This window comes from Helicoverpa zea, chromosome 10 (assembly GCF_022581195.2).
Source record: "Helicoverpa zea isolate HzStark_Cry1AcR chromosome 10, ilHelZeax1.1, whole genome shotgun sequence".
NCBI lineage: Eukaryota > Metazoa > Arthropoda > Insecta > Lepidoptera > Noctuidae > Helicoverpa > Helicoverpa zea.
The window spans coordinates 13,004,922-13,020,406 of record NC_061461.1 but is presented as its reverse complement, the minus strand read 5'-3'; the positions used below and the strand labels follow the sequence as shown (position 1 = coordinate 13,020,406).

At 47.1% G+C, this 15,485-nt stretch overlaps 1 protein-coding gene across 2 annotated transcripts in view; it reads right to left on the bottom strand.

Moving 5' to 3' along the window:
* The window catches only part of LOC124633847 (syntaxin-binding protein 5), a 233,651-nt gene that overhangs the window by 6,031 nt on the left and 212,135 nt on the right, over positions 1–15,485 (bottom strand). For both annotated transcript variants that reach the window (XM_047169209.1, XM_047169211.1), the window contains exons 5-20: positions 13,489–13,552; positions 12,922–13,138; positions 12,749–12,824; positions 12,120–12,274; positions 11,329–11,492; positions 10,963–11,093; positions 10,798–10,877; positions 10,122–10,288; positions 9,669–9,803; positions 8,880–9,043; positions 8,159–8,303; positions 6,823–7,555; positions 1,271–1,387; positions 851–973; positions 494–603; positions 19–244 (exon numbers count right to left, since the gene is read on the bottom strand). In XM_047169209.1, coding sequence (XP_047025165.1) covers positions 19–244; positions 494–603; positions 851–973; positions 1,271–1,387; positions 6,823–7,555; positions 8,159–8,303; positions 8,880–9,043; positions 9,669–9,803; positions 10,122–10,288; positions 10,798–10,877; positions 10,963–11,093; positions 11,329–11,492; positions 12,120–12,274; positions 12,749–12,824; positions 12,922–13,138; positions 13,489–13,552 — 2,807 coding nt within the window. The remainder of the gene's footprint in view (positions 1–18; positions 245–493; positions 604–850; positions 974–1,270; positions 1,388–6,822; positions 7,556–8,158; positions 8,304–8,879; positions 9,044–9,668; positions 9,804–10,121; positions 10,289–10,797; positions 10,878–10,962; positions 11,094–11,328; positions 11,493–12,119; positions 12,275–12,748; positions 12,825–12,921; positions 13,139–13,488; positions 13,553–15,485) is intronic.

Here is a 15,485-nt window from a genome sequence, read left to right as displayed (position 1 = left end):
TGGTGGGGTGTATCGTACCTTTCAAGCTGACCGTCTCGGCCTTGACGACGAAGTCCGTGTCGACGATCTGTTGGCGGTAGACGCAGTTCTGGCTGGGCAGCGCCACGACGCGCGCCTGCTTCTCGGAGGCCACCACCACGAACTGTCGGTCGCCGGCGGCGTCGGCGCCGGGCGTGGGGCTCATGCGGCTGGCGCTGCCCGACGAGCTCTGCTTCGTGGGCGTGCGCTCGCGCCGGTCCTTCGCCTGACACACAACTCACGTCTACATAAGGACGCACAGTGGTACCAACGTGGATGGCAGTTATCATTTTGTAATGCATTCTGTCATATTTTTTTCTCCATAGATTCCCATACTATAACATTAAATGTAGGGATAGTTTATATATATTTTTTTAAAGTTTATTACATAATTTCTTAAATAAATAAATAAATATTTATTTATTAAATGAATAAATAGTAAACTAGTGACTTATCTGAATTTGTGTAAACTTACATCTTTAGTATCGTCTCTCCAACTCTCGTAGGAGTAAGGAATTAAAGCACCATTGCAGTCCAGAAATGACATTGTCAGGATTGAACCCTTTAACCTAAATAACGGCCCTCCTGGAATCATAAGAACACACATCATGTATATACAGATTTTATAGATTGGATAAAAAGCCAACTTACATTACGAGAAAATGTCAGTGATAATAGTATAAATGTTAGTTTTTAAGGTATATCATATATATCTATGGCCCATTGTTGCCTGAATGTAAAAGATTAAATAAATAAATAAAAATAAATAATAGTAAATGGCAAGACGTAAAGTCCATCTCTGTTGTAAAGGCAGGTGAGGTGTGTCGCGTACCGCTGGTGGCGATGAGCACGGGCTGCGTCTGGCGCAGCTCGGGCTCGGGCAGCGTGATCGTCATCGTCAGCACCGAGCCCAGCGTCGTGCCGATCCACAGCGTCGGCATCAGCGCCGTGGGGTCTGCAACATTACACATATAGGTATGTCATCTAACTCCAACTTGTAGATAAGTATTATCCCTAGCTCTACGCCGTATCGACTTCCACCGTGTTTCAAAAGGTACATCAATTGCGGCTATTATTCGTACATCTTTGGCAAATAGTGTCACTAAGTGTTACCAAGGTTGCCCGGGTAACTGGGTTGAGGAGGACAGAAAGTGAGTCGCTCCATGTAAAGCACTGCACTTATCTGTATACGGTTTATAGTGTAAGCAGATTGTGACATGCTAAAACAACAAAATGATTAGTATCAACTTACCAGACTTTTTAGTGTAGCTATCAGCGAAGGCGAGGCACTGGATGCCCTCCTGCGAGATGTTCTCCAGGCTGGACATGGAGCTGGAGCGCGAGCGCGAGAACGAGCTGTCCAGCTTGTCTACCCGGCCGGTACAACATACACACACACGTTACTGCCGCCGCCGCCGCCGGGCGCGCTGCCAGCGGCAGCGGCGGCCCGCACGAGGCGCTACGTGCACTCCGGACAAGCCATGAGCGTCGCGCAGAAGCTTATGTGGAAGTAGCTACGTCTCACACCATTACAAAGCTGCCTTCATACGATAACGCGAACAAAGTCTAAATTGTTCACTTTATTTCTATGATATAGCAATTGGTGCTTCTGCAAACACGCTCGTAGCTTCTCTCAGTAGTTCTATATAGAGTTAGAGAATAACAGTAGGTGATGTGTTCGTCTTCAGCAGCGTACAGTGCACTAGTGTGCATAGTCTGTGCATCTACTGCGAGCTCAGCGGCTCGGTGTGTACGTGCTGTTGTGAAATTAGCTGACATCATCATTGTGGGGCCACACCCGTGCATTATTGCTATGTTAACTAGTTAGGAAACAAGAGAAACATGCGGTAAGGATAAAGAGGTGATCGCATGCCGTCCAATCTCAGCTTATTTACACAACGTTATGTGGAGTCTACAGTAGTAGTCATGTTAGATACAGTTGTTAGTTCGACGGGGACAGTTCTGACCGGACATGGCTAGTCGGCGGCACGTCGGGTCAGCGCCGTCGCACTCGAGTACCGCAGAGCTAACGTTAAGGAGCACATCGACACACAGCTCTAACGGACAGCGGATGACAAGCGACGCTACGGAACACAACTAACTGCAACACAACACGTGCCATGTGACATGGTATGAGGTGATCGCCAGGTCGGCGCTAACGTCCGTGCGGCGTGCGGCCACGAGCGGCCCACGTGCGGCCACGTGCGGCCGGCGTGCGGGGCAGGCGTGCGCATGCAACTACTGCACTGCTAGTAAGATAATACCGTAAGCATACATAGACATAATGACAGCCGAATATAGAGGCAGCCAAAAACGAGCCATATAAACTTTTTGCTTTGTGGTCGGGCTAGAAAAAGAAATAACATTCATGTACTCAACAGCTTCAGAAGTGAACAAAGAAGAGAGTAAGAGTAGAGGCTCCACCGGGCAGCTCGCGCGCGAAGGCAAATCAAACGAACGTGATGCGGAGTACCCGCGCGGACTACATACAGGACAGATCGTGTCGCATACTATATGGAAAGCCTCGCTTATATTATGCACATATAACATATAGATATACATACACACATCAAAAGTGTCTAGGGATCAAGCATTTTTATGCGGATTTCTTGAGATTGAGATGTGGCTTTGTAATAAATTTATGATTTTATAAATTTATATGGATCCTTTTTGGTGCATTTCATAATTTGAATCAGGAACTGTGAATCAAATTCGAGTAAAAGATGAAAATCAGCTGTCAATATTTTCCCTATAAACACATACAACGCATTGAAGACATTATTAGTGCTACTGTTTCCCTACTACTGATTAAAACCAACGTTATTATGGAGCGGCGACGTCATTTAAGCAGGGAAGAAATGCTCAGAGCCGTGGGAATGATAGAAGCTGGTTCCCGGCAACGTACTGTGGCTTTAGCTCTGAATACAAGTCAGAGTGTTATCAGTCGACTTTGGACACGTTACCGAAGCACTGGTACCGTAGCTGAGCGCCATGGAGGACGGTATCGCTGCACCACACGGAGACAAGACCGATACATTCAAATCTTAACTCGAAGAGCTCCAACAATAACCGCCATGATGTTAGCCGTGAGGCTTCATCACTCTTCAGGGAACTTAATTAGCGACCAAACAGTCAGAAACCGCTTGCATGAAGTGAACCTTCATTCCCGAAGACCGCTACGGGTACCACCTATAGCAATGCACAATCGTAGGATTCGATATCAATGGGCTCTTGAACACAGAAATTGGGCAGAAGAACAATGGCGTTTCGTGTGCTTTTCTGATGAGTCTCGTTTTGGTATGAGACCGGATACAAGACGTATACGACACTGGAGAACCCCTGGACGCCAACAGCGATTAAAATCCTGCCAGGAAGTCCATCCTTATAGTGGTGGAACCATCATGGTATGGGCGGGTATTTGGATCGGCGGAAGAACTGAGTTGATTTGGATCAGAAGCAACCTCAACGCTCAAATTTATGCTGAGACGATTGTATCAGACGTCATCGTTCCTCTACAAGTGCAAATCGGTCCCTTATTTCAGTTAATGCATGATAATGCACGACCGCACACCGCAAGAGTTGTAAGACAGACTCTCGCGGCAGCTAACATCAATGTCCTGCCCTGGCCTGCTCAGTCGCCAGACTTGAACCCGATTGAGCATGCATGGGATATGCTACAGAGAAGAGCTCTGCCGAATATGGAGGGTATCCAGTCGCAAGAAGACCTTTTTTTGTTGTTGCAACGAACATGGGCGGCCATTCCACATCGTGATTTGGATGAACTCATTTTGAGTATGCCAAACCGATGTTCTTGTGTTGTTAGTGTTCGCGGTAGAAACACGGATTATTAATTGTTTAAGTTACCCAATAAACTTTTAAAGAAAACTGTTATTTCAGTCTTTTTTTTCGAACTTTTGTGTTAGTGTTTCAAATGTCAAAAATCCCTTTATTAGGAAAATGGCAAATTTCTTTATTAGTGCAAAGGTGACTTGGTTTATCGTTACTGTGACAAACGAAAACACTTTATTTGATGAATCCTTAAAGAAAATTTTAATTAATATCAATCAGGAGAAAAGTTATTGCAAAAATATATGTTGATCCCTAGACACTTTTGATGTGTGTATATAGTAGGTAGGTATCGTAGGTCTTAACAGTAACAGTGAAAGATTATAAAATAGTTTTGAGTAGTAAGTCACCTTTTAGTTGTACAAGAATGAGTCATGCCAGTCAGAGAGTCGGTACAAGTGCGCAGACAGTAGTGTGCGGAACAAGACAGTCACAGCCACGTCGCACTAGGGACAGCTACGTGCGCACACGCACACAAGCGGAAATAAACGGACACCATACAAAGTAACAAAAGAAAAACGAAACGATGCAAATGTTTTCTGATACCATTGGGTTGCATAATGTGTAAGTACTCCATAGATGCGAGAGTCTGCGGAACAGTTGGTTCTGTGCCGACAAACAAACCACAATGTTACAAGCGCGCTCGCTGCGGCCGCGCGGACGCTCCGTGCGGGCGTTCCGCGCGGCCGCCGCGAGCCGCACACACAGGGGGACCATCGACACGAGGCTCGGAATGACAACCAAGGATAACACTACTCGGATATGTAACAACTAGATAACCAAATAACAACTTAAAATAAGTGAGGAATAATCCAATGGTTACCTATTAAATGATTCCGATCTGAAATTGGAAATTTTTCAAATAAATAAATATGGAAGTAACTCAACAGTTAAACAAGCTCATTATCAAAGAATAAGGGGCCGAACAAAAGGTAAAGTTCCAATATCTACGAGACACAGGCTCGAAGTTCAGCTAATGTTGTCCAGTTAGCAACGCCACTTTACTGTGTAGCACTATGATATATGCAAGTAAGACTTAGGCTATTACCAGCCAACTTCATTAGTACAACACTTAACGAGGTCGAAGGTCACATCATTCTATCAAACTAGATAGATAGAGAGATATAATATTCTTTATTGTACACCAAAACAAACATAGACAAGGTATTATTAATGCTAGATATTTTCTAAAATCGATTGGGTAACCTTCGAACTCGCAGCAAGTCAACATGTTCAAGTATTCAGTAATGGAAAGAAGTATATCAGTGAGTGCGAGAACCAAATCATAAAAGTTACATAAAACAAAATATAACAGAGAGATAACTGTGAGCATTGCAACAGATCGCGAGCGCGCTTGACGCCGAACACGATGCCATTCCGTTACAGCGCACAGACAAAGCGTGCTGAGCGAGGCCAGCCACAGCGCATACTGCTCGCGCCGGCTCAAGCGACCACTCCCAAACGAGGAACAGAAATGTAACCAACTCAACATAAAAACCAAAAGGAAGAAACTGCGACTGCCTCAGAACGGAAGGAGACTTAGCCGAGTGGACTCGGTACAAGGTGACTGTACTACCAAAACTGCAATACTGGCGCGTTGTCAGCAGCGAGTGCTGCGGGGCGGGGGGCGCGGCGTACACGTCGGACGCCGTGGACAGGCACTTGTGCAGTTTGCGGGTACCTTGCGACCGCGAGCGCCGCACGCGCGCCGCCGCCGGGCCCGCCCCGCCGCCCGCGCCCGCCCCGCCGCCCCCGCCGCCCCCGCCGCCCCCGCCGCCCGGCCCGTTCATCTACAACACATACACGCTCGTCGCGGCCCGCTCCCTCTGTCCGCGCGCCCGCAAGCGTCAATCACACAACCTATATGCAGTCCGCGCTGCGGCCCCCCCGACCCGAGAAGCTTCCCACCGTTGTAAGTAGCATGCGAGCCGTGTATAGCTTGTGTCATTCACACCGCGGGCGCGACGCCCCCCACCGTCGGTTAGAGAACACAGAACACTGAAGACCCTCTCTGTTATGTCGCGGATGTTAGAACGTGATCTCTGTGCCAGGTAGAGTGTTAGCAGTGGCAGTGTCGTGTGTGAGGCATACCTACGCGCTGCTGCGGCGGCTGGCGCTGGGCGGGCTCGCGCGGACACAGGCGCGCTACTAACTCCCCTGGGGAAAGGCGCGGGGTGAGCGATACTCGTGCCGAGCTGACGGCTACCTGGTGAAGCTACAAGCGAGAGTGGTGCCATCTATACCGACTACTCAGCTCGTACCATTAGCACTGAACATTATCTCAGGACATCGACAACACAGAGATCACCTACGGTTTGATGCAATCATTTCAACTATTAATCATTGTTTAATTACCAAGGAAATCAGCGAATAGATATTTAAGGCAGTTAGAGTCTTCATCGGACGAGTCCTTTTCCTTGGAAATAAAAGAAATATACACATCAATGTGGAGCGTGGTGACGTCACAATACGCACTCGCGTGAGAGCCGGCCACCAGCACCCCGTGCGACCTCAGTACCAGTGCGTCTTAGCCTTTACATGTCAAATATATACCTCACTTATCATACTTATACATTATACATAGTTTATAAACCAAATTATATAAAAAGCCAAATATCACAAGAAGCACAAAGCATGTTAAGTCGCAACTCGCAATCTCTTACCGGTTCAACTGTACAGCCGAATCGTTAGTGACCGTTAGCTTCTCAGAATAATACAAATTATTTTACAAATAGTCGAAAACGTTTCAGTACAGCTAACTACCATCACCTCTAGCAGTCAAAAATCTATGTCCCGAATAAAAGTGGGGCTACAATACCAGTGTGTTAGATCAAAAACGCAAACCAGTACCATTCCAGTCGGAGGACCTAACTACTCTAGTACAGCGAGGAACGACTAGGTGAGACCCGGCGTCAGTAATGTGATGCGTGAGGTGAGCGCGGGTGACGCAATACTTACTGAAGCGGCGCATGAGGCCGCCCAGCGAGCCCGGCGCCGGCGCCGCCGCGCGCCGCTCGCGGTACTTGATGTTGGGCACCGACAGCAGCCGCGCGTCGCCCGCGCGCACGCGCCGCGCCGGCCGCGGCGGCGCCTCGTCCAGCGCCAGGCAGTCGGGCCGCGGCGGCGCGTCCTGCTCCTGCCAGCGCTCCTGCAGCTCGCGGTGCATGCGCGCGTACACGTCGGCGCCGCGCCGCTCCTGCAGCTCGCGGTGCATGCGCTCGAACAGCTCGCCCGGCGACCCCGCGCGCTCCTCCTCCGCGTCCGAGGGCTTGTGCTCCGAGCTGGACGGCGACTCGGCGCTGTCGCCCGCCGGCTCGCTCTTCTCGCCTTTGTCCGTCTTTTCGGCTTGTTCGCTTTTCTCGCCTTTGTCGACTTTATCAGATCTATCGGCCGATTCGCAGTAAAACTGGGAATTGCTTTTCTCTCCCGCCACTTCTTCGAGATTGTTTTCGGTGGGCGTCGCGAATGCCGCTTTGAACTTGAGATCCACTTTAGAGAGCTGTCGTTTCAGATTGAAATGTTTCCAGGAAGTGGACTTTCTTCTAGTGTCAAGCTTAGCCTTGTCGTCGGGAGGTGTGGCGTGCGCGGGCGGCGCGGGGGAGGCGGGCGGCGCGGGCTCGGGGGCCGGCTCCTCCGGCGCCAGGTCGCTGGGGCTGGCGGCGGGGGTGGGCCGCGAGCCGCTCTCCTCCAGCTTTCACGACGAGGGATGGGAAAAAATATAAATGGTGAAGAAAAGGTGGCGCTCGCCGACGCTGCGAGCGGTCCGTGCGAGTACTATGGATGCCGTGCGGTGTGGCGCGGGTCGCTACCGGTGCGGCTACGTGACGCGTGCCGTGCGGCTGCCGTGCGGCTGCCGTGCGCGGCGCCGCAGCCACGCGCTGGCTGACAACTCCACGTACACACGTTCCACGTTTGCGATAGGAGAGAGACAGGCCGAGTGGAAAGAATGACTAACGATGCCATGCCATGAACTACTGGGACAAGCCGGGAGTGGCGCTACTGCTAAATTATTATAAAATAATTACAAAATTATAAAAAATGATAAAAGTAGAGGGGGTGGCGGGCGTCCGCCTTAGCAAATCATATTTAAGGAAATAAAAAAGCAAATCAAAATGTAATGTGAAGTATTACGTCACTGCTGCGGTGTTTCCTCCGCGCAACGCTCGCGGCGGGCGGGCGAGCGCTCGCGGCGCCGCACTAATGTCGATTTAGTTTCGCTGAATATTTGCGTCGTGCTTCTTCTAATATTATGTTCGCTGCGGTTTATTTCTGTGGGAGGTGGAGCCGCACTCACCTGGTCGAGGCTGGGCGAGCGCTGCGCGTCGGGCGCGCGGGGCGGCGCGGGCGGCGCGTACAGCTGCGCCGGCGCATGCGCTGCCAGCAGCACGCGCCGCAGCGTGTCCACCACCACCACGCCGCGCTCGCCGCCCCACGCCATGCTGCGCACACGCACTGCTAGCGACCGCACTCCGCCTCGCTCATACCGACTAACTTTAAACTCATACCCTATACCTATGTTCTCTCCTAAACTTTTGACTGCCTTCACCGTCACGATTATACTTAAACTATGCTAATACGAGTTAGAAATCTCTCCGGTGCAATTATTTTATATTTCCATTAAAACCAAAATTAAAATACGCAGTCAGTTTTTAAGTTAAGTTTTTGGATTATGGAGTTTAAATAAGTGTGCCACAAGGCTCAACGCTGGGCCCACTGCAATAATTCTTCTTTGGTATTCACATAATTATTGATTTATATTACCTATATCTACTGCTCTTATATACTACGTTAAGGTTGCATGATTGTATCATCATGTATGAGCCCATTGCCGTTTTCTGCTGAACCTAGGCCTCTCTCGACGAACGTCAACTATGCTGGTTTACAAAAGTATTTTATTCAGCAGTATGATTTATACAGGATTGCATTTTATGCAGTGCGCATAAAAACAGTGAATAAAATGCAATTCTGTATAAGGTGAGTGGGTTGTCTTAGGGTAAGCAGCAGCGTGGTCTCACAGGCCGTAGGAGGAGTTGATGGTGAGCGCGGTGACGGGGTGCGGCGGGCCCTGCTGCAGCGCCACCAGCGCCGGCTGGAAGCCCGCCGCCCGCCGCCCGCCGCGCCCGCCCGCGCGCACGCGCACCGCGCCGCCCGCCCACGCGCCGCCCGCCCACGCGCCGCCCTACGGGCACACGCTCCAGTTACGCTTTACCGACACGAGGATATCACCACTGTGTACTTCATCATACGTAATAAATTCATAGGCTTTATTCTGTGATGATATCTACCTGATGATATCACTTAATATCTCATAATTAAGTACCACATGCTATTTCACTCAGTGTTGGACAGTCATATACATTAATGTTTCAAAATTGTTGTTATGTATTGAGAGTCCAATCCACCTAAATAAATATTTACTATATAACGACAGTGCATAAGAACAATCAAACATTAGTAGTGTTGATGCTACCAACTGAAAACTCATTAAAGTTCGGCCATTCAGAGAATGCGTTCCTGACACGTCGCGATTGAACTGACGACGTAATAACATTCATTGATTATTGATATAATAATGTTGTTTTAATGCTCCTCAATTGTTAAAACGGTAAACAACCAGCAAAAATATTTTTATCGTAACTGCAACGCCATTGCAAAGTTACGTCGTCAGTTCAATCGCGACGTGTCAGGAACGCATTCTCTGAATGGCCGAACTATAGTAGCCAAAACTATTTTTATAATACTAGTCTAGTCAATAAAGGTCAAAATAGATTGAACAATCGCAACTTAGAAAGGTGAAGCGTTACTTTTCTGGTGTCAGCATCGGAGGCGTCGCTGGCGCGGCTGAAGGAGAGCGAGCGCCCCCCCGCGCCCCCCTCCGCGTCCGGCGAGCCCCCCCCCTCCTCCTCCATCGACTCCGATATCATGGGGATCTCCAGCACCTGCCGGTACCACAACACCTACCGTTACATGTGTGTTCTATGCTTACAACAACAATTGTATAAGACGGGATATGTTTGCTTGTATTAGTTTAAAACAGTTGCAGAATGAAAGAGCAGTTGTAAACTAGCAGATTATGTACATGGTATACCCTCGGTTTTGCAAGTGTGTGCGTACGTAGGTATTCTTTACAATACCGGGTAGCAGTAGGAACAAAAAGAATATTCTTAGCTGGCACAACCATCAAGAGCATTCGATACCAAGGAAGTTGAATCAAGAACGGAATGAATGAGGCAGGAGGTTATCAGGCGTGTACAGACGTGTGTGTCGCCGTGCGTGTCGCCCTTGCGGAACTTGAAGAGCACGACGTGTCCGTGCGGCAGCGCCAGCGCCAGGCGCCGCGACTCCGCGCACAGCGCGATCTGCTGCACCGCCAGCGGGCTGTCCTCGTAGCCGCAGCCGCCCGCGCCGCCGCGACGCTCGAACACTGCCGGGAGTACCGGACCATCAACATTTGCGACAAGCCCGCTCTACACTAATACGCGATATCAGTGGAATGCGTTTCGAAGAATATGCGAAACGGCTCCACACTAGGCGTTCGCTGCTGACCGCGGGCTAAGTGTAGAACGGGAATTAGAACTAACGAGATGTTCGCGTTCCTTGTCAAATGGGTGGGTTCCAAGAAGGTATATGAGGGCAGAGGCAGAGGAGTTATTAATTTATATATTTATCACATCACATAGGTACTTTGCTCTTACAGTTATTGCGTTATGACATCTTAGTCATTTTGTACTCCATGGATTAGAAGACCCACCTTTGAAGGTATGTCATCAACCGTTAAGTCACAGGCAATACTTTCGCTGACGTAAATTTAATTCCTCGCTTTTTTTTTACTTGTGCTGCTGTACTGACCAATCTAGTATTACAAACTTTGCAATAATTGTCACATTTTAAGAAAATACTGAATTTGTAATTCGGAAATAAGGAAACACTAACCTTTAGAACATTTTAATTTGTACAAAATTTGTAAGGTCCCTGCACTTGCGTCCCAAAATTTTACACTGCCGTCTGCATGTCTGGAATGTGGAAAATGTACCGTCATTAATATTTTTATTTCTTAAGTATTATTTACTTTATATTGTATGTTATAAGGCAATGTACCCGGTGAGAATGATCTCGTTGTATGAGCAGGAGGCGGGCTCCCACTCGCCGCCGTTGATGGGCCACAGCTTCTCGCTGAAGCCCGTCGGCTTCTTGTTGCCTTGCCGCCCCACCGAGTAGAACGCCGGGATCTGAGGACACCACACGAACGTTTTAACTACGAGCCTCAAACCAACCCACCACTTAATATCTTGGGACACGCTGAGTAAAAACGACAATACTTATACATGGATGATCTTAGTATAGAAGCGGATTATGATTTTGATCCAAAAGATCTATAAATTGCACTTCGGTAACTGATGTTAATCAGGCTACTTAAGATGTTTTCATTAGGGACATGTAGTTTATATCTTGTAGTATCGTTACCAGGTCGGATGGACAGTCCGCGAAGTACGAGCAGCACGTGACCGGCGACTCGTGGATGTCCATGGGGTAGGGGTTCTCGAAGCAGGGGTAGCCGGGCGACTGCAGGTCTATCACCACCAGGTCGTTCTGCAGCAGCACCACTATCGCGTACGGCTCCTGGTAGTCTGGAATTAATATGTTTATACAGATTAGTATAATCATAAAAAAGGGTTATTTCATGTGATACCTTTATATCGTATTGTCGTATTGACTAAATTATCAGGTGGTTGAGATATCGTTGAGGACACGAACATGACGTCACACACTAGACTAGTAGCGACATCTGATGCATCTAAGCGTCACGGCAACTTCGTCAAACATAATAATTTTCATATGTTCTACAGGTTGTTTAACTTGACTTATTTCGAGTACACGTAGCTAGTAAAAAAATCAAAACATCCCTCCCTTTCGTTCAACGATTATTTACTATCGTAGTTTCCATCGGTATTTTATAATCTGTCCAGCTACTATAGTTCGGCCATTCAGAGAATGCGTTCCTGACACGTCGCGATTGAACTGACGACGTAACTACATTCATTGATTATTGATATAATAATGTTGTTTTAATGCTCCTCAATTGTTAAAACGGTAAACAACCAGCAAAAATATTTTTATCGTAACTGCAACGCCATTGCAAAGTTACGTCGTCAGTTCAATCGCGACGTGTCAGGAACGCATTCTCTGAATGGCCGAACTATAACAGGTGTATGCCAACTGACAGTGATGGTTGCAATGCAGCAGTGTGCGCTTACCCGCCGTGTGAGGAGTCTCGCAGAGCGTGACGAAGTCCACCACGCTGTGCTCCATCTCGAGCACGGTGGTGGACTTGCCGTTGAGCACCGTGATGCTGTGTGTGCGCCCCGCCTTGTCCGTCGGCAGCCCGCCGCTGAAGATCACCAGGCTCTCGCTGGAACACAAGAACATCAAGCCTAACTCCTGTGTCGACGGCGTTACTCACTAAAGCGTTATGATGCCAACTGATGGCAAAATACGCGTATTCTTGAGAATAACTGAATTAAAAGCAAACCAGAATAACGTTTACGGTCGCCTCCTGCAGAACATTTAAATGAGTCCACATTAAACTGCAATGTTTTATTCGAATGAGGTTTATCTATTCGGACGTCGGTATTAAAAGTTTATGTCACGATAAACAGACATAGTAACGCTGACAGGAGAGGGGAGAACGCAACCAGTAGCAGTAATCTTTGTCGCTTTCTACTTCATTAGCCGCGCCGGGCACCGCTCGCGATGCCGACTTAACGAGATTTTTAAAGATTTCGCATTTGCTTATATTTGGCTTGATTGGAGATTATTCGACTGGAAGTCTCTTTACTTAGTCGTTAGCCTACTGAAATACAAGAGGAACATTAGAGCAACTCACCCTGTTCTCGAAGTCTTCCATTCCAGTCTGAGTATAGGTTTACAAGGTTCTAGTTTGCCGTCTTTGTTTGCTTTTGCTGGAAATGTGATAATACGAGGTTTTTAGTTAATAAGAAATATTATTGTAAAAAGTTTACAGTCGTTTGTGAGTTACGAAAGTGTGTGGTGACTGACCATGTGGGTAGGAGAGCGAGGAGGGCCTGGGCGCGCGCGTGGTCCAGACGGCGAGCGCGCCGTCGGCGTGCGCCGTCATGAGCTTGCCGTCGTGCTGCCACGCCGCCGCGCGCACGCCGTCGCCCGGCGCGCCCGCGCCCAGCGCGCCGCGCCACTCCGCCGCGCGCGCGCGCAGGTCCCACACCACCACCAGGCCCGTCTCGAACGCTATCAGCAGCTGCAACAGACCAACAAGACAAGTTAAAAAAGACAAAATGTCATTTATTCCAAGTAGGCTAAAAATCAGCATTTTTGAAGGTTCAATTTACAAAAGACAGCCCCCAAAATGCCCGCCCCTCACCACTTCCTATGTATTCTTGCTGGCAAGAAGAAATGTTGGAGCAAACTCCCCACAAAGTTACCAGTGATCTTATCAACTCTTATTCATCTTATCATCACGACACCGTACGCAGGACGTGCTAGTATATGTTTAGATATAAATAAGTGCTTAGTGCACTAATGTAAACAGTTGCGTTCAAAATTCAAAACGCTTATATTAATAAAGTCCAATCAAGTTAGAATGATTACCTTGCTGGAGTCGAGGGGATTATCGCTAATTTCGACGACCGCGCCGGGGTGGTTCGGCCTCGTCCTGAAACAGACAAACATTCAGTTTAGCCTCGCGACGAAAGATAATTTACAGAGAATAATTGTAAGCCATTACTTAGTTGTGCAAATCCTTTCAGCCTAATTATATAGCAACTGAGCGCGTCTGCTGCGTAAATCATGTCGCACCCGCCTCGCTAAATGTAAATTAAAAGTAATATTGTTCAGTATTCGTAGAATTTAGAGGCTTTTGCTGAAATAATAATTTATAATAAACCGTTGCATTGCAAGTTTAACGCTGGAAAAGAGAGAAAGATATTGTACATTTACATATGTGTTACTTTTCTTCTACTTTTTTCTAGACTTCGCTTTCTCCAGTGCGTCTGTATCTACGCTGAAGTGGAGAACTAATTCACTAAAAAGATTAAGTCTCATTTCATAAAATTCAGTGTTCATCAACTTTGAGACATGTTGTTATTTAACCCCACGTGGCATCGTGAACGGAGCGCGACGTCAAAGTGTATCTGTGAGGCGTCGCGTCGCGCGGAGCACGCGGCGTCGCGGCGCCACTTGTTGCGACGGAGCGGCGTCACTACCCCCTCTCCCCCTCCCTCCGACCCGGGGGCTCCACAGCGCGAGATTAGAGTGTAGTTTCAGTGGGCCACAAAGTCAGTGGTAGCTTTGAACCTGCCTTTTAACGTATCGTGCCTCGCTTGTTCAGGAACCACATAATAAATTGATTTGTAGTATAGACGTTAAAATATGTATATGGAGATTTTGTTTCTTTTTTAGAAAACCTTATAAAATAGGTATACGTTTAGAGGGTACTTCATGTACCTTTTTGAGCATTTTATACAAATTCAGTACACATTCAACAATCAATATACGCAATCAGACGTATAAAGACAGAATCATTCACAGCTTCATTGCCGTATTGACAAACACACGCACACACATACACACAGGTACACGAAGCGGCGGCAGGTGTGCGTCAGGACATCAATGAATCGTATTTTATTTTTCTGTTATAATCCTGTGTAGGCGACACACGTGGAGCGCTTAACACAGTACACACACGCCTCAGTTATTTGATCGCGCTTTCTACGGCAAGCAATTTAAACTAAATGTATTTAATGCCAAATATACTCCCAATTGTATAAAGACACAATTCGCAAGATATTTATACGTCGTATATTTATCGTACTTATGATGTAGAAAGCGCCCACTGTCTTCAAGACTTGCCAGAATTAAGTTATAGTAAGGGTATAGTTTGTACTACTATAGTTCGGCCATTCAGAGAATGCGTTCCTGACACGTCGCGATTGAACTGACGACGTAACTTTGCAATGGCGTTGCAGTTACGATAAAAATATTTTTGCTGGTTGTTTACCGTTTTAACAATTGAGGAGCATTAAAACAACATTATTATATCAATAATCAATGAATGTTATAATTTTGTGCCAAACTGAGTGTCAAATAACTTGGTAAACAATATTTTTCTAAATCTATACTGCGCTATTACAAGGTTATGTCAGCGGTTTATATTTTGTAGTGCTGTGCTAAAAATAACAGGCAAGTATCGTAATCTGTTCTTATACAGTTATAATATAAAATAATACGTTTTGATTTTCTTTTTAAGAATTGGAAAATAATGGACTATAAGACTTAATTATAACGTTTATGAAATATAAAAATAAAACTATGACCAAACCGCATTTTTATACTTAGATTAAAAATGGTAACCCCAAATGGCGTTATGGGCCGCCATTTTGTGACGCTAAAACAGTCGTCCGTTGTCGTTTCGTGCGCATAGACCACGTTTTTCAAGTGTTTTCGATCTGTTTTTATTTGATTACCCGGCTTTTGTTAGACCGAGATATCAGGATTGATTCTGTTATTGATAATAATATAATTATACATGTAGGCGAAGATGATGATGAAGACACCACCTCCTCAAGCAAATCGGAGTCTGATTAATA